The following is a 22,209-nucleotide window of genomic DNA, read 5'->3' on the forward strand; positions in this document are numbered from 1 at the left end:
CCTTCTGTAGTAATGTACTACTGTCAAAGCGCTATTGCCGTTGTATTAGGCTTGATAAAGTATATGAGTAAATTGAATTGTGTAATGCCCCAACGTTTTAAAGCATACTGTACTTTTTTTGTCAAACCACTCAGGTTTATCACGTCTGATTTTTGACAAAAAGAGAAAAAATTGGCACATTGGAGGCCTTTGTTAATGTTGATGTTTGTGTATGGTTAAACAAAAAGCACAATCACACAGAGATACATATTGGAATCAGATTGAGAAGTGACATTTAATCTATTTTAGGATTTAAGATTTTCCCCCAACAAACATGCTACATCAGTCATTTCTGTTCTTTACTGTGAAATTAGCTCTTTTTTTAACTTGAAAATATGACATTAGTAAGCATGTGAGTGTTTTATTTTTCTACTGTGGCTGTAACACACTGCTAGAAGCTTACTTTAATATTTAGATTTTTTAACGTGTGTTGTGTCATTTCATTGTCGTGGCAAAAATAACAACTGTGATTTACTCTTTGTGAATGATTATTATATGCAAGTGACACATAAATTTACCAGGTTGCCAACTTGCCACGACACACAATGGCGCATTGGACGCCATAGACTAGTATTGACATCCCACCAAGTGGCCATTTGTGTCTTTTATGCAGTGTCTCATAAATGCCTTAAAGTGAGGATTTTGAAATAAACCCATGGAATTCATTTCATTGAATGTCAGACATCAGCCTGCCTCTCTTTTTTCTCCCCACCCACTGTAATTGCCATGTAAACGGAAGATTTGTCATGAGCCAGCAGATGATGATAGTCCAGCTTACACAGCTGTTTTAAATCTCCACTGTTCCCTACAACACATAACAACAGACACAAAGCTAGCAGCTAGCACAGATACAAATAAGCAAATAGGACCCCAGTGCATGATGGGAGGTGGCTCAGCATCTTTAGCAGCAATAACTAAAGGTTGGTTCCAGTAACAGCTGGATAATTGAATTTATAATGAAGACCCCATTAAAGTGACATTAAAATACTTATATACTACAGTATGCACTGTAAACACACCACAGTTAATTGGCAACAACATGAAGGTAAAATGTGATACAAATATATTATCTAGTACCATAGCACAAAGCTAATGTCCCAAGGTTGCATTCTCTAGTGAGCCAGTGAGAAAAAAATTCTTTCTTTCCACTTCCAAAATACATTTACCAAAACAGTCTCACACTGACTGCACTCTTCTTGGCATTTTACACCATATAAACACTGCTGCTAATAAACGTGGGAGTAGTGCTGAGCAAAGCTGCAGCAGTGAGCGATCATTAACCGACAAGCACATGACAACCAGCAAATTTCAGAGTTTATTTTAGCATCATGACAAACAGAAAACTGTCACTGACCTTACCTCTAAAATTAATGGCGTGAATCAGGTCAGTACAACGTTGGATTGTAATGAAAGTGATGCTGATGATGAGAACCGGTACGTGTAATTTGGCACCTACACATTTATTAACATCCAGGAACCTTGCAGCTTTGTGTAGTGACAGAAGCAGTAAAAATAACTCGGTGGTGTCCACCGTCCTGACAGTAAAAGCAACATACGTAGCAGAGAGAAATCACAGCAGTGACAGAACAAGACATTTACACTGAGAACATTTTGTTTACAGTTGTTGCTACCAGTGAGCATAAAGCTGTTGATAGGTTGGCACTGATTAACATTTAGAGGCTTTAGGAGAAACGCTGTTTTTTTTTTTTGTTCAAGCTAACAGCAATAAAAAAATGGGATATGTTCATTTTGTTGCTTTCTCTGCATGAACTTTGTTCACTACAGCAACTGTGATCACTTCACCAAAGCACGCTTTATCAACTAAAAATCCTCTGAGATGATTAGCACAAAGTCCTTACAAGCCCCATACAATGCTCCGTCCCACCAACACCGTCACGCCGAAAAGAAGACCAAAGAAAATCAGATGTAAAAATTTGTAAACACATCTCATTTGAACTAAAACGTCCCCTAAACATTATGTAAACATGATAAATGTTGGTCCATTTATGCTTAGATTACATTTGATCTATTTGATTACAATAAGCTATGATGATAAAGATATTAGTAATATTGTTCTGAGTACTTAATATAAAAAAGTGACACTGTCATAATTTTTGTTTATTTTGTGCAAAATGCTTTAGTAAACTATAATTTGGCATTTATGAGAAACCTTTAAAAAATTGGTTAAAAAAAAACAAACAAATCATAGATGGATTTTCAGACCCCCCCCCCCCCCCCAACACCACCATGTTTGAAGTCAAACATTCATCTCCGCCTGTAATACTGTGCAAAATGATGGGTTCAGCAAGTGCAAGCAGCTCAGCCAGATCAACCGTCCATGAAGTTCTGCAAGATTCTAGTTAAAGAAAAAGTTTTGTTTCAACAGATATCACGTGGCAAAGTAAAAGTTAAGGCATCAGACTAAATCTGAAGGCAGTATGAGTGACACTAACATACGCTGATGTCTTACTAATGACGCACAAAAAACCATTTTGGTATACAGCCAAGCCGCTCAGAGCAGTCTACAGTCGGGTTTTTCGAGGACTGTCTTCTGCTGTATTCATCACTAGTGCCAGGTCTGGCTAAACATGGCTCTCTGTTTGGAAAAGAACATGCAGGCCACTAAAGGGAGGAATCCAGGTTTTCTTCATCCATGAGTTCAATAACTTTGAATGTGATGAATGCAACTAAACTCAAAATCAAGATGAGCCTTCACTCACGCTTGCTGCCACGCTTGAGGCAGCATTTCTTTCAGGAAGAAGCTACAATCTTGCAGAAACGGATACCTGTGTCGACCGTTCGGCTCGGGCTCAGCTCAGCTTGTAATTTTTGTCGTCCCAGTCCTTAACAGTGGAATAAAAAAAAAAAGGGGGGGAGTGAGGTGAAGTCGAGGGTTACAGGTCATCGTCCCCGATTCCCTCGAAAGCATAGTTGCCGTGGAAATCGTTGCCGCTGATATCGTTTGCAGAGTTGGAGGCGCTGATCCCTCTGAGAGACACCGAGCTCAGCTTAGTCTAAACGGAAAATCAATAGTGTGATTAACACTGCTTACTGATTTATTAAGTCTTTATGTTGCAGTATATTTTCTACAGACATGCTGAAGTGAAAATGAAAAATGTACATACTGAGAGTTTGACAATTTGTTCACGGTTTGGATCAGGGGAGTCCTGCAGTGGATCAGAAACACACAGATTAACTGCACCTGAGATCTACCTTAAGTTTGAAAAAAAAAACACAGCCTGCTATCACATTTCTCACCAGTAGAGGGGGCGATTTCACAGCTTGCTGACTGTCAGGTCGGTGGATGGAGCCATTGTGTCGTTTCCTCAGCATCTGAAATGAGTCCGAACACACCAAAAAGTGAAAATACAACAAATAATCTTGTGTGTAGTTAAGATGTAAAATAAAAAAATCCTCTGCTCTGTTAAACAGAAACACAGGTAACACCAACCTTTTTTATGCTGCCACCTGACTTCTTAACCATTAACTCATCCACCATAGACTGAAGACAGATGCTCATCATGATGGCCTGAAACAAACAGCAACATCAGTACAGCTGGTCTGTAAATATAAGCAGGTGTAGTTTGAATACAATAACAGGGCCTAAATGACTGAAATAAATACAACTTATGCCTCCCCATAATCTGACCATCATAACCAGTATGTTTACATTAATATTCTGAATGTGACACAACTCTGAAATTCAATTATTCACGAGTTAATGAGCTTCAAGAATCTTCAGAACTTTTGCATAATTATAAAAAAAATGTAGAAAGTGAGTGTTTAATGGTTAACCCTAACCCTAACCCTCAGCGGCCTCATACCTGTTGACTGGTGATGGTGACCCACTGGAGGCGGTCCTTGCTCATCAGATACTCAAAGGCCAGCTCCAGTTTGACCTCGCATTTGGCCGAGCTGCAGGGGTTGGTCGTACCGTTGGCTATTGGGACTTGCTGCAGTGTCGGACAAAACGAAATATACTTTAGTACTTGGCTGGTATTAAATGTTATCTTGGTCAGCATCATTTCTGTCAATGCATCATTGACTCCAGATTTATATTTATATGTTTTTCTCCTTTAGCCAGTCAATTAAATGTGTGGTTTTGTAGAGGATAAGCTTGGGATTCCTCTCTAATGACTGGAGTTCCTTGTAAGCAGCTCAACAACATTTTTCTGTCCAACATCTCTTCTCCTTAAGCTCCCATTCTGGAGCTGCTGCAGCAAAGATGACATGCAGCCAGATCATTAAGACACACACTATAAGAATAACACAGTGGTAAAGGAAGACACTAACATGCACAAATACAGAATTTTAAATGTTTTCAAGAAGTGTGTGAAGCTTAGAGAAACACACTGCTCCCTGCCTCATTTCTCATTCATGGTGTCTAACACTTTCTCTCACACACACACACAAATAAGATGTTTTGAATATTTTGTTAGACAGGAAACGGCTCATTAAGATGACTTTGACCTCTGAGAATGAGCGCAGGAATTAATCACCCTGCTGTGCAGTAAGGGGGGGGGGGGCAGCCTGCAATCAGACAGGCTAAGATGCATTTTAATTTCAGATGTGCTGCCACGTGTCCAGACCTCTGTGTAAATGAACTTTTAGAGGATCATAAAAGCTCCTGTGATACAGATAATGACTGCACTGCTCCAACAATAATACAACACAAAACAACGAACTGCTTTGCCCTCTTCCATTTAAATGACGTCTGTAAACGCTCACCTTTAAGAGATGGAAGCAGAAATTATGTGGTAAAGAAATTTGTGCTGTGCTTTTCTCAGAAGAAAAAGAAAAACAACAGTAGACTGCAGAGCTGTTACATTAAAGCACTGCTGTGCTGGAGCAGGAACAACTGCATAATCAAGGCAGATCGACTGTGTGGGGGCAGAGACAAAGTGACAACCTTAAATATTATGGCCTGAGATGGGATTTATTATACATTCTTTGCAGCTACTGTTTCAGCAGGACTGCATTTAGTGGTTTGAATTAAACCTTTAAAGGTTACTTCTGGTATGAAATATTACATGAACTTTCCTCTGCCTCCTATAGGCTAACTGCTGTCATGAAGTTTGAGGCCTACACCAGGAGAAAGCCGAACGATAGGAGAACAGTCCTATTCTGCTTACAGTTTTTCCTACTTATAATATATAAATAATAAATGATGTATGTTTTTTTTCCACATGGCCCTGCACTGGTCAAACCTATAACATAGTGACCTGATCAATAAATCTGTCATCTGCTGAGCAGACAGAAACTGGGAGAGGTTTGTGTAGGTGAATCCTCTTATGTGTGCCATCAGTCCCTCCTCCTCCTCAGACATTTATCAGCTAGAATAAAGGATGTTGTTTGTGTATTAATCTAGCAGATCAATAGAGCACGGTCGGTGTGCAATCTGTGAGTCTGGGTAATTGATGAAGACGGATGGTGTAGAGGTCAGCACTGTTAACAGAGCAGCTGTGGGAGGATAAGAAGTTTGGCCACTTTAGACGCATGGCAGCCTTAATATGACGACTCAGCAAATAAAAGTATATCTGAAGGTGAGTTCTGTAAAGCTCACTCTCTCATATGCACTTACAGATGATGTGACTCGCCAACACCTCATGCGAGTGACCTTGAAGCTTCCTTCCTTCATCTGTTCGTTGGGAAGCTTGACGTGGAAGTTGAGCTCATTGTTGCCGGCGCTGACGATGACTTGGCAGCCCTTCTCGGGAAAGTCGGTGATACAAGGGTCAAACTTGATGTAGCCGTAATATTTGAGCGTCTGACCTAGATGAATGAACTTAAAGGGAAAAAAAGGGAAAACAGGTTTAAAATGTCTGACTATAAAATGATAAGTCTGAACTCTCTCTTGGATTTATGTGATTAAAAATTCATATCTTGGGAAAAACTAGGCTAATTGCATAACAGAAAGCACCAGAGGCAGTATTCTCTGTAGTCTACAGATTTAACCTTGGACAAAGACATTTCCAGACTGATCCGCTGTAATGGAATAGTCATTGCTTACTTCTTTCTTGGAGCCTTTCTCCTGAAGTGATTTGAGCTGCCTGTGCTGGTCTTTGTTGACGAGTATCCAGCCTCGCTCAATGTCAGACACTGTCTGGAAAGGCAAAAAAGCAGGAAGTGAACTTTATCGTTCTACACAGCAAATAAAGCAGGTTATTGCGTTGCTTTTGGTAGGAGAAACCACACCCTGAGGGTTTTCATGTAAAACAGTCAAGGTCAGCATAATTAATAACACAGGAATATGCACAAATGCATGCAAAGACAATTCTGCTACACAGATGTAACACTCAGCAGTTCCAGATTTTAATCAAACTTGCACCCCCCCAACAAAAAAATACTTTGTACAAGTGTTGTCACAGCAAAGGAAGTCTATTAATATGATGAAAGAGGAACACAAAGGGTACAGGATTCAAGGTGACGCAAAGTCAAAACAAGCTGCACACCATTATCAGATAACGGAGGTACTCAGGGGACGGAGAAAAGCATTCGACGCTCCAAGGATGGAGATCTATAAGGTTTCCTTGATGTAAACAAAGCAAAAGCAAAGATGTCAACCAAGAGCCTCACTTGTGTTTTCTCTGTGGGTGCACATGTCAACAGGAATTTAAACTCATGCAGCTGAAAGTACAGAAAACTGTCCTGTATATCAAAGCAATGACATATCTTACCTGGGCATATAACAAGTTCAGGCCAACTCTGTTGTCCATTACATCACTATCATAGGCCATGTCCCAGTAGCTGCAGACACAGAAAGCAAACGGCCTTAAAAAAATATACATTATAACATCGTCTTGAATGAATGAATGAATTGAACATTTTGGTTGGCCAATATTATTAAATGGCTATTTGATATCAGCTGATATTAAATTTTCTCCTACAAAACATGCAGAAAAAGACATTCAGGTCATTTTTTTAAAATGACATCGTCACACATTACAACAAAGCAGATGGTGCTGCAGATTTAGGAGGTGACTGTTTACTAGTTAGTTAAATACACACATACTTAATTTTCTAACTAATCTATAAACTGCCAATCACACTTTTCTGTGCACTATCATGTAGCTAGCGTGCTAGTTATTGAGTAAAAGATATATATTAGATTTTTTTTCATTTGTCACTTATGTTGGCAAATGGCCTGCGTCTGAGATTCCTCTGCTCAAAGTTCATTTCATGTATTAGTTGCTGTCTGTGTTGGAGGGAAGCTAGTTAGATGATAATGATGGACTTCCACAACCAACACTAGCTGCACTGACATAAGTACTGGTACTGCTATGCACAGAGATGTGTGGGTGTCAAATTTCCCTGAGCCTGTGGAGTTAAAGTGAGATGTAAAAAGAAATTCTGACTACTTAAAAATAACATTTAGATCTGAGATCACATATAGAAATGGCACAAACCGGATAATAAAAGAGAAAGTGTCAAATAAGAACACAGCAGTGGCTGTGAAAATTCTTTAACTGATACCAGGTGAAGATTATTATGCCTGAGTAAAAGCTCTGAATTTTTAATCCACTTTTGTGCTTCGGCAAAGTCTCCACTGGATTCACGTCTCCTCAGCACTTTAGTGCAGGCGTGAAATTTAACATGTTGTAACTGCATGATGCAAGGGTTGTTAGTGGATGGAGCAGTTGTTGAAGGAGATGTGAAGCATGCTCCCTGGCCACATCAGCAATTCCAAACAGGCAACAAGGGAGAATGAGAGGGGGGAAGGAGAGAGAACACTAGTCATGGAATCAGATTCAAGTACCTGAAAACCCTGCCTCGGACACGGTGTCTTGAATGTGAATTTGCCTTTGTCTATAATGCAGAGTTGCAGGTTTGCAAAATTAAAGTAATAAGTTGACATAAGATGTTTTAATGCTTCAAATGCTTTTGATGTCATGCACAGCAGTGGAAAATGTCTGGCTTTCAAGTGGACCATGACTTTTTTTTTAGCCTTTACTTTAAGCCAAAAGGAGCTTTTTGATTCCCTCTGACCTCATCCTCCCCTGGATCTCATACACTGGGGGTCTGTTTTTCCTCCACCTCCACTTGTTAGTCCTACATTCATTCTTCGGCGGGCTCCTCCACACTCACACAGTGAAACTAGGTCAGCAGGACTGAGACTTTCCTTGACGCAGAAAGAAAGTAAACATCCTGTGTACCTCCATAGTCAGCGGGAGGCAAGTGACGAAAGAACAGACACACGATGAGAAGGGGAAATTTCATACTGATGTGAGGAGCGGCCAGAAAATTCAAACTGGAACAGGAATAAATGTCTTCTTTAATGTTTGAGTGAGATTTTATACCAAATTTTTTCAATGACACAGCCAGTGATGCTGCACATTTCATTGCCCATACTGACTATAAAAGACCACAACTAAAGAATTTTAATTGGAAGGAAGGGAAAGACAGACACACTAAACAGGGTTTAAGGATGTTGGGACTGTTTTTTTGCCGATTCTTCATTTTTGTTTCATCTGGTGATGCTTAAAAAATAGATTCATTTCTAAAGAGGTGGTGTAGCCACCCACACTCCACATACATTTCTAACCTGTGGAAACACTGATTGTCCACACAGTCTAATTCAAGATCTAGAAAAGAAATACAAATATCACTTTGTGATGGGTCTGTGTTAGACAGGAAGGGGTTTCATTTTATGGACATTTTAGGGCTGTCCATTCATCTGTAAGTGGATAAGCTAGGTCTGTTAATGAGCCAATGAACCAAAGTATGTGACTTAGGCCCCGTTCACACTGGAGAAAGTCATTCCAGCTAGAGTAGGATTGAGCCCAGACAGCCTTTAAGCTACATGTGTTCAGACCTATTTTCAAATCTGGCTAGCACACACTTGTGTCCGCACTCAATCCGGCTTCATCCAGCCTGTTTGCTGTCCTCCAAACCACTAGGTGGTGACTCGTAATATACAGAGTCCGTTCAGGCTGCGGTAGGACCGCGTGTGCGCATGCGTCATGCGTTTTTTTGTCCTGTGTCACGCCCCATGAACCGGAAGTAGCATGTCGCTAGCCGGATTCGCTAGCCACATTTGCGTTCACACCTGAGCCACATTTGAGCTAATCCGGCTAGATCCACCTCTCGTGGGTGGATCTAGCCGGATTGAAATCAAACTGGATACTGCCGGATTCGAGGTGTTTACACACAGAAAAAACACATCTGGATAGGCCCGAATCCTGCTTTAGCCAGATTTTTTTAACCAGTGTGAACGGGGTATTAAGCTACTTGTTCATAGGACACTGTGCCCCATAAATAAAAATGATTATAAAACCTATGATATACCCCAGAATAATTACAAAATAAATTAAATTACCTCCAGAACATCTGATGCACTATGTTCTGAACACATACAGAGAACTTTGGGAAAAAAAAAAACATGATCACATTCAGAATAATGGAGTAAGCAGGTGGCGGGTACCTTTTCCGTAAGACTATGTGAAATTCAGAGCTCCGCAAGCTGGTTATGGATACATAAGGCAGCTCAAACTCCTGCAGCTTCCTCACAACTGAGAGAGAGAGAGAGAGGGAGAGAGAGGGAGGGAAGTAGAGAGAGAGAAACACACAAAAACAGAGATAAAGTGTAAGACACAAGTTCAGCTCAAGTCCCAAGGACATGGATAATGATGATAACAACAAAGACAGAAGGATGGGAAGATGCCATATGGACATGTCCCATCAGGATAAAACTTTGTGTGTGTGTGTGTGTGTGCGGGCATTTTAAACATTAAAATAGATACAGTAATGGGCTTTTGTGTATGTGTGTCTAAAATCTGCAGCTGCTTCATGGCAGTCCATTCCCTAAGGAGGGTGAAGCAGAGCTCAGGTCCTTGCTGCTGCTGCTGCTGCTGCTGAGTTTTTAGCTGTCAATAAATAAATGTGCTCTACACGCCAAGTGAGACGACTGAGCAGCACTTTACCTTTCAGGCTTATAAAGCCCTATAGACAAGGACTTAATGTACTGGATGCTTGATGCAGATATAAAAACACAGAGCACAAGCTGAATTCTTAAAATGTTTTGGAAGTGAATTAAATCATCAGTGGAAAAAACACACCACATCCTGGCTCCTTCTACATGTCTGCATATTTTACAGCATATATTGATTTACACAGCCATTTGGGAAGCTGACAGAGTGGAATTCAATTTTTCTAGCTATCTTGTTATGTCAATCCTCCCACCACCAGTTTTGTTTGATCCACAGCCCGCTGCACCAGATTCGAGCGGCAGTCTTTCATATATAGCACACAGATCATTTCTTTCATACCAGTCAGATCTTCTGATTAAAACGGTGAAATAATAAAAAGCATGCCTGCAATATTTGCAGAGTCCTTCAAGATCACCTGGCACCATTTTCAGCAGGGGATTGGGGTGGTTTGAGTGGGGAGTGTTTGACAGCTGGAGGATGTGAAAGGAGAATCTTTAGGTCTGTGGGGAGGGAGATGGAACAAACGGGGCTGTGACGCCTCAACAAGCTGTTCACCTGTGTCTCTGAGGGATTCGCAAATGTCGGTGCACATATTCTTCAATGATGTGCCCCGACATGGTCACATATAGGTAAATGAGAATGAGTCCCCTGACATGTGCTAGCTCCGTTTATGACGGGACCTTCTACAATCTTTCTGCACTTCGCTTGGCTAATTAGAAGCCATTTTGCAACAGACATGACAGGTATCAGACTACAACATGTATCATCAACCTAAAAACATACAGCACTGGGTTGAAGTTCATACCACTCTAGTTCTGCAAACTCCTTGCTCATACCAGCAAACTACACAGCAGTCAAAGCACCTAATAAATTAATTAGACATTCTACAGAGATACAGTCAAGAGCTCTCATGGGGTGATGTGTTCCTTCTTTAATTAGAGTACAGAGATGCATCCAGCTGCTGGATGGAGTTTTACGTAAAAGAAAAATAGAATTTAAAAATGTATGAGGTTATAAAATACACATTTGTCCCTGCAGTGATTTGTTTTGTTAAATGAGCTTATCAAAAGTTTTAGTTTATAACTTGTCCTTTAGGTTCTGTACAATTAGTGTGTCTCTTAGGAATAAACTGATAAAATACTGATAACAACTTTATCAGAGAGCTCAGTGTACTGCAGTGTACTGATAATCAGAGAAATCTAATACAGCATCTTAATGCGCACCTACAATCAGCCAAGACTATCTGGTAATCTTGAGGACATGAGAAACAGTCTTTAACCCTTAGCAAACATGCTGTATATTAAGAAGTCACCAAAAAACAATAAACGGTCTTGTCACTGAGGCTAACATTATTTAGCATTCTACTGATGACAGATAGCAAAACTGACAGTTAAAAAAAACTCTCACCTTCGGTTTTCACTGAAGAACACATAATCTATGCTGACAGTCTCTACGCCTATTTCTCATCCAGTCTTGTTAAACCTTCAGCTTTTGTTTTCCTCCATGAAAGGAATTTCTAACATTACAGCCAGATTTTACATCACAGGCTCAGTTAGGTGTGTGATGCAACGTTACAAAATCCAGGCTTAAGAGGCCAGTTTTGATAAATGAATGGCAATGAGCACCCAAATAATTAGAAGTAATATGTTATTGCTTTATTTGATTGATCTTTTTAATAGAAACATAATCTTAAATCTTTTTTTTTTATTAACCAACATTTAGCAGCTTATATAGAACATCATTTCAGCAGGTGAATACTGTAACTTCCTTCTGTATTTATCTGATTTAGAACTTACATGTTAGACTTCCATCCACACCTTCACGAACCAGAAAGAGACTGAAGTAACCCACAAGGTCATCTGGGAGGTCAAGCTTTGTTGCAACAGCCTGCAGAAAGAGCACAGTTCATTTGAAATTCAATTATTACTTCTTTCATCTGAGTTCTATCTTTCAGTAAAATACAAGAAAAGAAGATAATAGTGATTTAAAGACAGATAAAAAAAAAGCTCAGTATGAAGTACGCTCTTTTATAAAGATACCCAGTCACAATCATACTTTACCATCTCTTTTATAGAGACAACTTTAAAGAGACATTTGAATACAGAAAGGTTTTTTTTCATTTATTTATCATATCATCTTCTGCAGTATATGAACACTGAGATGTGACTGAGATATAAAAATAATAGTGTACTCTGAGACCTGCAACTATGGTTAAACTTTCACGAGTGTGTGAGAAGTGCTCTAACAAGCTTGATTTACCGTCACCATCGACACAGAACATCACAAGACAGATCAGCATGTTTACTGTGATAAGTTATTTTGGAGTCTGCACTGTTGGGTGTCGTTTTATAGTCACTGAGGAGCAGAGGTGAAGCGGATGTACTGAAATGTTTATCATTTAATGCATACAGTAATTTGCTTTATTATTTCATTATAATGATTTTTTGTGGTTTAGTCTAGGATGCTTGGGTCCTGTGGTCATGTCAATGAGTTTAACATCTAATTTAGTATTTTGTCCTTAGGTTTGGTTCCTTGTTTTGTTTGTACACTCTTATTTTGCTATGTTAGGTTGAAATAACCCAGACTTTATGAAGCACTGCTGTGGTGAGGAGGCTCTGTATAAATAAACATGACTTTATTTTGTTTATGGTATACAGTGTCCTGGAGCTCTCAGGAGAATATACAGTAATAATGGCTGCCTGAAGCAAGTCCCAGGTGTCTGTCAGCTCTGTTATGAAGAGCAGAGCAGGCTTCTAGGTTAAGAGACATGAATTCTGTGCAGGTTGACAACAGAAAAACTGTTTAAGACCTTGGAAGATGTTACCCTTATCAAGCAACCTGGGCACTTGCAGTGCAGTGATTCTATTACTTACAGACATAAACTTTTCAAGCACACATTCACATGTACCATGGTGCCATTTAAGTTGTTAATATTTAATTATAAAAAAAAACTGTGGAGATGGAGGTTAAGTGAAAATGGGTGTTCTTGCTCTTATGCTCCAGCACTTACATCGAGGACATCCTCTGTCTGATCTGAGGTCAGAATGTTGACTGTAACCTTCTGACCGTTGGAGAGACAGATGTCTAGTGCAACCTCTTCTGTGGGAATCTGCTGAGTCTCCTGTGGGAACGGCACAAAACATAACAGGGTTTTTAATTCAGCTTCACGGGTAAGCTGTGTGTTTTCATTCCTATCAGTCGACAACAGAAGAGATGTTGGCTGATCGGAGCTGAAGTGATTTTCTGGTTACGCTTTTCATAAAACAGTTTATAAAGCTTTCATATGAGGGCCAATAAAATCAGATGGCTGCACTTTGAGCCAGTAAGTCAAATAAATGATGAGTGTGGCTGCACGTCTAACATGAACACAGCTTTCTTAAACATGTTAAAATGTGACTGAGATACAGATGACACAAAAAAAAGGTTAAGAAAGTTGACAGGTATTATTTTATGCAACAAACAGAATGAAGTCTGGTTAGAGCAAACACATTATAATGCAAACACTGATGCCTGATCTAAGACAGCAAACTGCAAAGAAGTTAAGAAATTAAAATAATGACATTATCTATCTCAATATTGCACAATTGATGTCTAGACTTGTCCAATTTATAGTTCAAATCTCAACATTCAATTTACAACACAGAATCCAGCAAGTATGTACATTTAAAAGGCAGGTTCTACAGTTGAATCTTAAACTTGATTAATAGGTTTATTTAAGTGTTAGAGGAAAGTTAATGAAAACCCTAGAAGGAAAATAACATGAATACCACAAATATTTCAGAACTCTAAATAATAGCTGAACTGATCACTAGAAATATCAAATCCAGAAGTGGTTAATTTCACCTTCTCCTGTCCCCAGGAAGTCCTGCACCACCTTTTCTATATCAACTCTTATCCTCCCTGCTCTGTTAGTGGGGGGTCTCCAAGAACAGCCCTTCCACTAAAGGTGCAGATCAAACACCCACACTGGGTGGTACGTAATCTCCATACTCTGCACCTGCTGTTCCTGCAGTAGGTTGGGAGGGGTGTGCAAACACTAACGTGTAAATGTGAGAGGAGCAGAAGCAGAATGGTGTGGCTACAAACAGATGACTTGTACACCAAGCTGACTTTTAGTACAATGCAGGTAAAATTAATGACCAATTCTACAATGGGATCACACCATGCAACAGATATGAGTTTGTATACAATATATACATCCTTACTCTTAATTACTTCATATGGGATGCCTCACATTATGTTTCCATTTGATAGTTCAGAACATGCTTAACTATGTCTATCACCTTGTGAAGCCAGTAGCTTCTACACCACAATGATGACCGAAGCACAAACACTTATTATGCAGACTTTCATGTAAACCATGATACCATTTTGTACCACTTCCATGTTATTGCGGTTAAAAAACTAGGTTGTGAAGGTTTGTAGCTGTCAAGAGGTCAGTGCTATTAAAAGTCAATGCCAGGAAACCAGTAAAAAAAGAAAATGTGTGAGAATGTTACAAAAATAGCAAAAAAACCATGTCAATGGCATGTTGTATCCACCAGTCATCCATTAAATGAATCATCCAGTAAGGTGCAGTACAACATTGGCAAGCATGTGAACAATTACTTGTAGCTGCATGTGTGGTTCACAGTGTAACAAACTTCACCCCAGAGCTGGCTAGCATTTTGGTACAAAACGTTTTTTTGGCAAATCTTGTCAGGGTGATTCATCAGGTGGCTCATGCCTTTACTTTTTGCAACATAATAGTTTAAAAGCTCTGACAAACAATACAACTTTTTTTGCTATAGCTTGCAAAATGCTGCCAACTCCACACTTTCATGTAATTGTTTCTCATGTTTCAACCTGCAAGTCAAACAAAATCTGACACATCTATCCAGAAGCTCACAAGTAAAGATGACAGAATCCAAGATAAGAATGTGTTATACCCAGACTGCAACCCACACACACACCACTACCTCATTCTACCACACTGCAAAAAGTAATTACCAGCCAGGCAGAGATGACAGCATCAGCATTTTGGTTCAAGGAGCATTTGCAGCCTCCTCACAGACCTGCTAACCTGCAACAGAAACCAGCCTAATGCAGGTAAGAGAAAAACAGCCACCAACCTGCTGTGCTTTCCTTAAGAAACTGTTGAACATTTCACTGGCTCCCAGCAACGGATCCTGGCGGACTGTAAAAAAAAAGAACATAATGTCAGTAAGACGAAGCAAAATAGCAACACAAATAGCAAATTAGTCATATCTAAGTGTTCAGTGGAATGTAAGGAGTGGCGGAAGTTCTGTACTGACAATTCAGCAATTAGTTAAGGGCCTATTCATGGGTGTTATATAAACACAACATGTTAAGGTGGGGCCATTTCCCATTTCTTCTTGGTTTTCTTCTTATTATGCAGTTTTTCTGTGCTTTTAAAATGGTACGAAATGCTTTTGGACTTGATCAAGACAATGTTGACTGGAGGTCAGTTAAAAATTCATCAACGTATTATTTGGCATTTATTCAACTATGGTAACTGTCAATTATTACACTGTTTCCTCATAAAGTAGTTCCCACATTTGGTAAATAAAAGACTTGGTTTCAGTGCAGTGCATTTAATTATTGACTTGATAAGTGTGTATGACTTCAAAATGACTAAGTGTGTGTGTGTGTGTCACTATTGTCCTTTTACAAATCAGTCTGACAAAATGTGAAGGTCCTGAGCCATCTGCGTCAGAGCAGATTGTGTTTGTGGCGGTTCATTTTCCATAACTATGTAAAAAGCCATGATGTAACCAAGTGAACTTGTAGCCAAGAACACCCTGCGTGTGTATGCTCCCAGACTATGAGCAAATACACACTCAAACAACGCTTCCTTGTTCTGCTGTAACTGCCAGTGCCTGAAAGGATTAAAACAAACCCTCTGCATTGATGCTAGCTCCATTTATTCATGTGTGTATGCAGAAAGTTCACCCTTGACCTGTTTACAGAATTTGGGTAATACGCTGAAAACCACCCACAATGAATTACTCCAAAGGGAGGGTTGGGGTTTTGAAAAGGATACAGGACAAAAGAAGCCTTTATAAGCTGGCATGTTTCAAAAATAACTAGTGTGCGTCTCTGTGAGTAAACCCTACAAAGACATAAATTACTCTTTATGGCATTCACATTTTGATTTGGCCCCCAAGAGGAAGCACCTCATTAAACCTTTAAAACCCTTAGAATCCCTGGCAGGCCCAAGATCCTAGGTCTGGATTTTTCTCACCAGGTGTGCCAAAATATCTCTGTCAAGTGAAGCTTTGTGTCAGCCTCCTTGCTCCCTCAGGGTTCACACCATCAGCTCTTTAGTCAAACACGTCTGCTTTTATGTGGCTATGATTGTATGGCTGGACTCCCTGCAGACACCAAGCCTAGTCATTCTAGTGATTGTTATGGGACAGCATTTCGAGGAAATTGTGCTGCAAAGTTGCAGAACGTGTCAAAAACAAAGCATTTCTCCCCTTTTTCAGGGAATGGAAAGTACCCCAAGCCTCCTACACACATAAAGAGAGGGGATACATTTTGAGGAAAATGTAAACTGCTATTCAAAGCAGAATAATATTTCAGCACTGACAAAGACACTGCACTTTATAAATTCAAATGAAATACAGGCCATTTGCAAAGAGTCCATTCAGCATGAATAACTTACCGGCCTGCATGTATTTCTCCAGCTGTTCACGTCTCTGTTCAACCTCAGCAGGGGTGAGTGTGAAGATCTTCTTTGGGGGGAAGGCAGGCACCACATTGCTGCCGTATTCTTTCTTTATCTGTGGTGCAAATCATATTTTAAAGCTCAACAGAGGGAACAGGAGGTATTGAAAAGAGTATATTTTTCAGTTTTTAAGAGTGAGCAGGAGCTATTTGACGGAAGTACATTTGTACTTTTTAAATGAAGTTCTAACCACATATTGAGTTTCTACAATTACACCTATTAACGTCAGTACAGAGCAGCAGTCTCTTGAATTAAAGAGTTGAGGACTCATTTTTCTAAGAGGTACATTGAGGCTGTTTGAGATGAATCACAGGTTTATTTTAAGCCCCGTTTCAGCAGCTAGCTGTTGGAGTTTCCGTGCATAACACACACAGAAATACACACACAGAGACACATCTGGATCTCCGAATGTCTAGTCATTCCAAGTTTACTTTGTCTTCCAGCTTCTTGACTCATTTCTTTCCATTTTCTATCATGTGAGAGCTGGTGGATTTTAACAAAGGCGGGTTTAAACTACGACCTCACAAATCTAGAATCACATATAAAAAAAACTGTATGTCTTTGCAGGCTGTACTTCACATTCATCATTAAGAATTCATTGGTGCCGTTTTTCCCTTATACCACACAGATCCTTCACATATTATGTGTGATGACAGCAGACCGCTGAGGGAGTGAGAGGGATAGAGGTGATTTTCACCTCAACGTTGTTGGCCTTTGGTATTTTCAGTATGCCAGAGGCAGCACTGGTTACAAATGCAAATTAGTTCTCATAGACACAGACACTGAGCAGGTTACAGATTCATCAGGGTCCTTGAATTCTGCTTCTGTCACTCTACATTAAATAGCATATAGAATCTAGCAGTGGTTTGGCCTTGTTTGCAAAACAAAAAACAATTAACATTCAAATTTACTTATAACAGAGTAGAGTGTGAGCCCCATAATCAATGGAGTGTTTTCTGGGGTCATGCATACATCCCAGAGGACACAGGAAGTCTTCTGGAGTTGATGCTTTAAGATTCAAGTGTGTCTTTTCTCCACATCCTGTTGCCTGGCAACGGCAACTGTCTGCCTGGATCACAGAGACTTGAGGATAGAGATGGTGGAGTTTGGCCCCTGCTTGCTTATTTATTAATGTATGAAAACAGGAGACTAGGCACTTCTGCACGGTGTCAGTGTTGTATGCATTTCAAAGCAGAAAGGCGAATTACTAAAAATACAATACTTCATTTCCTATAGAGAATGGTTTGTGTTTACCACATTTTCTTACCCAACATGTATGTTAATTGTCAACCCCAGTATGAAACAAAACAAACAGGAATCGCCTGAAAGGAAAACACTCCGGCCTTGTTTTAAGCTTCACTCAGTTAAAAAAACTTTCACCAGGCAACTCTACACTTTCCAACAACATTTCTTTTTGAGATTAAAATCCTTTCCCCAGCAGGTGAAGTGTAGAAAAAAGCCAGAACATTCCTTCCATGTCTAACCCCCACCCCCAGCCTCCTCCACCATAATACTGCCTATTTGGAGACAATAGTTTGAACTCTGGGAGGAACAAGAACACAAGACTTCAAGCCATCATCATCGTGATTCAAAGTGATGGGGGGCCGGCGTATCGACCGTGTGTCACAAAGACGAGTGAAAGGTCAGACGGGGTGGATGTGCTGGCATTTACACAACGTTCAGAGTACCACACACATACAGGGAGACCTGTGCTTCAGCAGACAGATAGTGATGGGTGTATTATGATGGTCGAAGCCTTACCTGTTCATGGAGGCCCAGAAGTTGACTGTAGCGAACCCGACAGTGCAGCACACCATTGACATGAATGTTGTAGGCCTGTAGGAAATGAGAGCGAGAAGTGAGAACAAATTAAATACAAAAAGGAAGCTGTGTGAAGGTCTGACTCTTAATGCAAGGCCCATATTTTTCAGTCTGCATTGCCATGTTATACATTTTTACAGAAATAAAGGCCAACCGGTTAGAAGATGCAACGTCATTCTTATCTCTTCATACTGATGCTGTGTGTCTCCTTGCTTACTTGTTTTTATTACACAGACAAAACAAATGAAGTGTAAATTGGATTTAATCAACCATCACTGGTTTCCAAGGGGGAAAACAGAACCTGTAGTGCAGCTTCCAATAAAAACGATCTCTCCAAATACAGAAAGCAAGCATCACATGGGGATTCTTTAATCCTTTCTCCAAGGCATACTCTATTTGTTTTGACAGGAGCTATCACTGGATACTCCTCCACAATGCCACCACATTTGAAACTAGCAATGCAAAAATCTGCTTGCTCTCATGTTCAAGGGCCAGAAAGTAAATGCATCCCTTATGTCAAATGCCTCATTACATCTGATAAACCATATAAATGACAAAAGCATGACTTTCTTGATGCTCATTTAAATTAACCCAAATGCTGAAAACATCCTTAAAAAGACAATTGCTGAGGATGCTTTTAATTAAAAGAAAATAATCTTTATAAGTCTATACACTTTTTAGTTATTGACAACAATAGTGCCTCCATTTGCCAATCTTCCTTGTCAGGTTGTGCCATCCTGTGTACAGTTGTAGCCGTGGATTAGTAAATCTGTGGGATGTCCAAGTTTCTCTCAGTTAATACTTCTAGTAAACAAGGTGTTATCTGTCAAAACAAAAGGAGTTGTGCAGACTTTCGACAAGAGCAGTTAAGATGTTTTGAATGCTTCTGTTAAACCTCACAACCAAAGGAAAAGCAGAAGAAGTACAAACGAAAACTGCTCAAAGAGCAACCGGAAGGCTAAAGAATTTACAGGAAGGTCAACAAATGAACTAAAAGATGCATATGTAGGCAGTATTGAGGCAGGAAGGAAGAATGAGTATGCAGAATGTCTTGGATCTGTTTGATAAGATGGAAAATGATCAATTTTTTTTCGTAAATTGCAAAGAAAAGGTCAAGTCAGGAACAAACAAAACACTCACTATAAAAAACATGTAAAAAAAGAGAGGAAGAACATGTCTGTTAGAAAACAGGAAGTTTGAGCACTGAAAATAAAAATTCCCGTGTGCTGGCACAGGGATTGTGCTATTTTTTTTTTTTAACTACAGCCCTTGTTATTCTAAAGAGCCCTGTGCAAACTCTGCAAATTCTCTGGCCTATTGGTTCCAAGGTACACAGCCCATCTCTCAGCATTATAATCAAGCAAAGTCCCTTCCTGTGGGCTGGCTACAGGAAGGTCACAATGACAGTCACAGGATTGCCAGCCGAAAGGTGGAAAGCCGGCACTGAAGTTCCTACTGCAGCACAGGCTAAAAAAATGCTCTCAGCCATGTAGAAATGAGTCAGAGCTATCACCTGAAATACTGACTTTCACAAGTAAGATATAGCGTTTGCAAAACAATGTGATGAGGAAATAACACCTTTTTCCCCTGAATAACAGCACTCATGCACCAATGTCCTTAAAAAAAGTATCTGCACAAAGCCAATTCTGTAGTTCTCAACACAAATTCATTCAAATATGAACAGGCTTATTTTCAGATGTGTATCTCTTTTGCAGCACATGGAGTCAAGATGGAAAATAGTCATTCACAGGTGTGTGACATTGAGTCCAGCCAGTGTGATGTCATACGGAGTTCAGATGCTCCAGCTGCTATTTCAAAGTATCTAGTAATATATAGAAAAGCCTACAATATTATTTGTTGCTCTCTGTTTTATCATGTCCAAAACTAAAAAGAAGAAACGATCTGTTCCCTACATGTGTTCATTAAAAGGTCATGTTCTCATTACTGCTGCTGTCTAAATTGTCAAGCAACAAATACAAGAAACCTTTTCAGCTGATGGTAATATCCTTTGAAAGAGTAACATCTGGCACATATGGTCACTGTCAGTGAGTGGTTTACAAGGAAAACAGCATGAGACTTCCACAAAAGCTTAAATTGGTTTGTATCCATGAAACTCTACCACAGCTGTCCTGACCAACCTTCAGATAGCCTAACAACAAAGGTGGCAAAACACAAGAAAGAATGAAAAAATACATGCCCAAGCTTCTTTAACCAAGAAAGACAGACCTGGGGTGGAAAATGCTGCTGCTCATCATGACTGCCTTAAAAGAGCCTTGTATATTTAGCTGTTAGTTATAACAGAGTTGCATTTTTCTCAAAATAACAAGAAGAACTGCAATATCATGGTGGCAAAGCTCAAATCTGTGTAAGAATTTAAGTGCTGACTTAAACCCTGTAAAACAAAAGGAAGTCTGTTGTGACTGAGGAATGAGAAACTGGGTCACTTTCAAGTTCCCACAGGTGGCTCTGACAGTAAATAACATGTTAGGAGATGGTGTCAGAGACCTAACAATGTCACATTTAGCAGCCACGTTATCACATTTACTAGTTAAAGTTCACTGCATGAAATATGATGAAGGCCTCTTCTGCTGATGCATTCAATGCCCACAGGAATTTAAAAACATTTACTCAACTTTGCCACATTTTTAATGATCCAAAAATTCACCGTATCATTAAGTGTATGGTCAGATGCTTTCAAATCATTAATAGACAGGAACCGAAACTTGTGCTGCATTAACATGAGCTCGACCTGTAGGCAAACACTGGTACACAAAAACAAAACCACACATTGTGATACTACTCACCACATACGTCGAACCGTTTTCTCCCGAACGAACCTCCGTTTCGGGTATGGAAAAATGCATTTTAGCTGGAAACACAATCAGCTGCTACCAGACGACAAGTCCTTGACCGGGACCACAGCCTGCGATGGAGAGGAAGACACCACAGTTTGCCCACAAAGTCCACTGCAGTGGCCACGGAGGAGGAGGAGGAGGCGGGGGAGGCGGCTCTCACACGGTACATCCACTGGGTTTGTAAGTCCGAGGGATTCGCAGTGCTACACTACAGGCGTCTGCTTACGAGTTTATTAACCGGATTCATGTAGCAACTGGCAATAAAAAAAACTTCTCCCACGTCAAACTTTTCTCTCTGCTGTTACCGCAGCAGCAGCCATGTTGCAAGTGTAGTAAGTAAATACACCTTCACCGCTGGCGTTAAAAATATCCCTTTCACGCACTTTACGTCAATGATAAAAACCTAATTTTAAAACAAAAACGCCTACTGCTAACTAAGTTTCAACACATACGGCTCGAAGTTTCTGGATAAAAGATGCAGTTGGTTCCAGCAACAGCCCCACAGCGTCGCACAGCCGTTGATAAACCTTCCGAAATATGTGAGGAGAACACTTGCACTTGCTGTAGATTTGTTCGTTTTTCCTTTCTCCTACACTTGCTGAAGAAAAGTCTACACAACAATGGAGGATATACATTCATAAAATAAGATAAATATCGCAGAAAAGAAGATGTATCTCTGCCCGTCAAACCATTCTGTGTACCTACTGACCCATCAAGAGGCATTGCAACAATCCTACTGGGTCAAACCATGTCAATTCAAAAAAAGGGGGGTTCTCTACTATTCACGGGTGCAATATATCCCACCTGTGTAGTACACAGTAAGAGAACGGTGACAGTT

At 40.0% G+C, this 22,209-nt stretch overlaps 1 protein-coding gene across 1 annotated transcript; it reads right to left on the reverse strand.

The window, feature by feature from the left end:
• Positions 1-121: 121 nt before the first annotated feature.
• Positions 122-22,082, reverse strand: snx17 (sorting nexin 17). Its single transcript, XM_028396620.1, has 15 exons — positions 21,321-22,082; positions 18,457-18,531; positions 16,633-16,750; positions 15,077-15,141; positions 12,976-13,086; positions 11,762-11,852; positions 9,461-9,548; positions 6,717-6,786; positions 6,050-6,142; positions 5,621-5,824; positions 3,864-3,992; positions 3,491-3,568; positions 3,298-3,372; positions 3,165-3,206; positions 122-3,053 (listed from the first exon to the last, which is right to left on the reverse strand). Exons 1-15 carry the CDS (start codon positions 21,378-21,380, stop codon positions 2,934-2,936), a joined length of 1,419 nt encoding a protein of 472 aa, XP_028252421.1. The 5' UTR covers positions 21,381-22,082; the 3' UTR covers positions 122-2,933.
• Between the last annotated feature and the right edge of the window lie 127 nt (positions 22,083-22,209).

The sequence above is a fragment of the Parambassis ranga genome, chromosome 24 (genome assembly GCF_900634625.1).
Source record: "Parambassis ranga chromosome 24, fParRan2.1, whole genome shotgun sequence".
NCBI classification, from domain to species: Eukaryota; Metazoa; Chordata; class Actinopteri; family Ambassidae; genus Parambassis; species Parambassis ranga.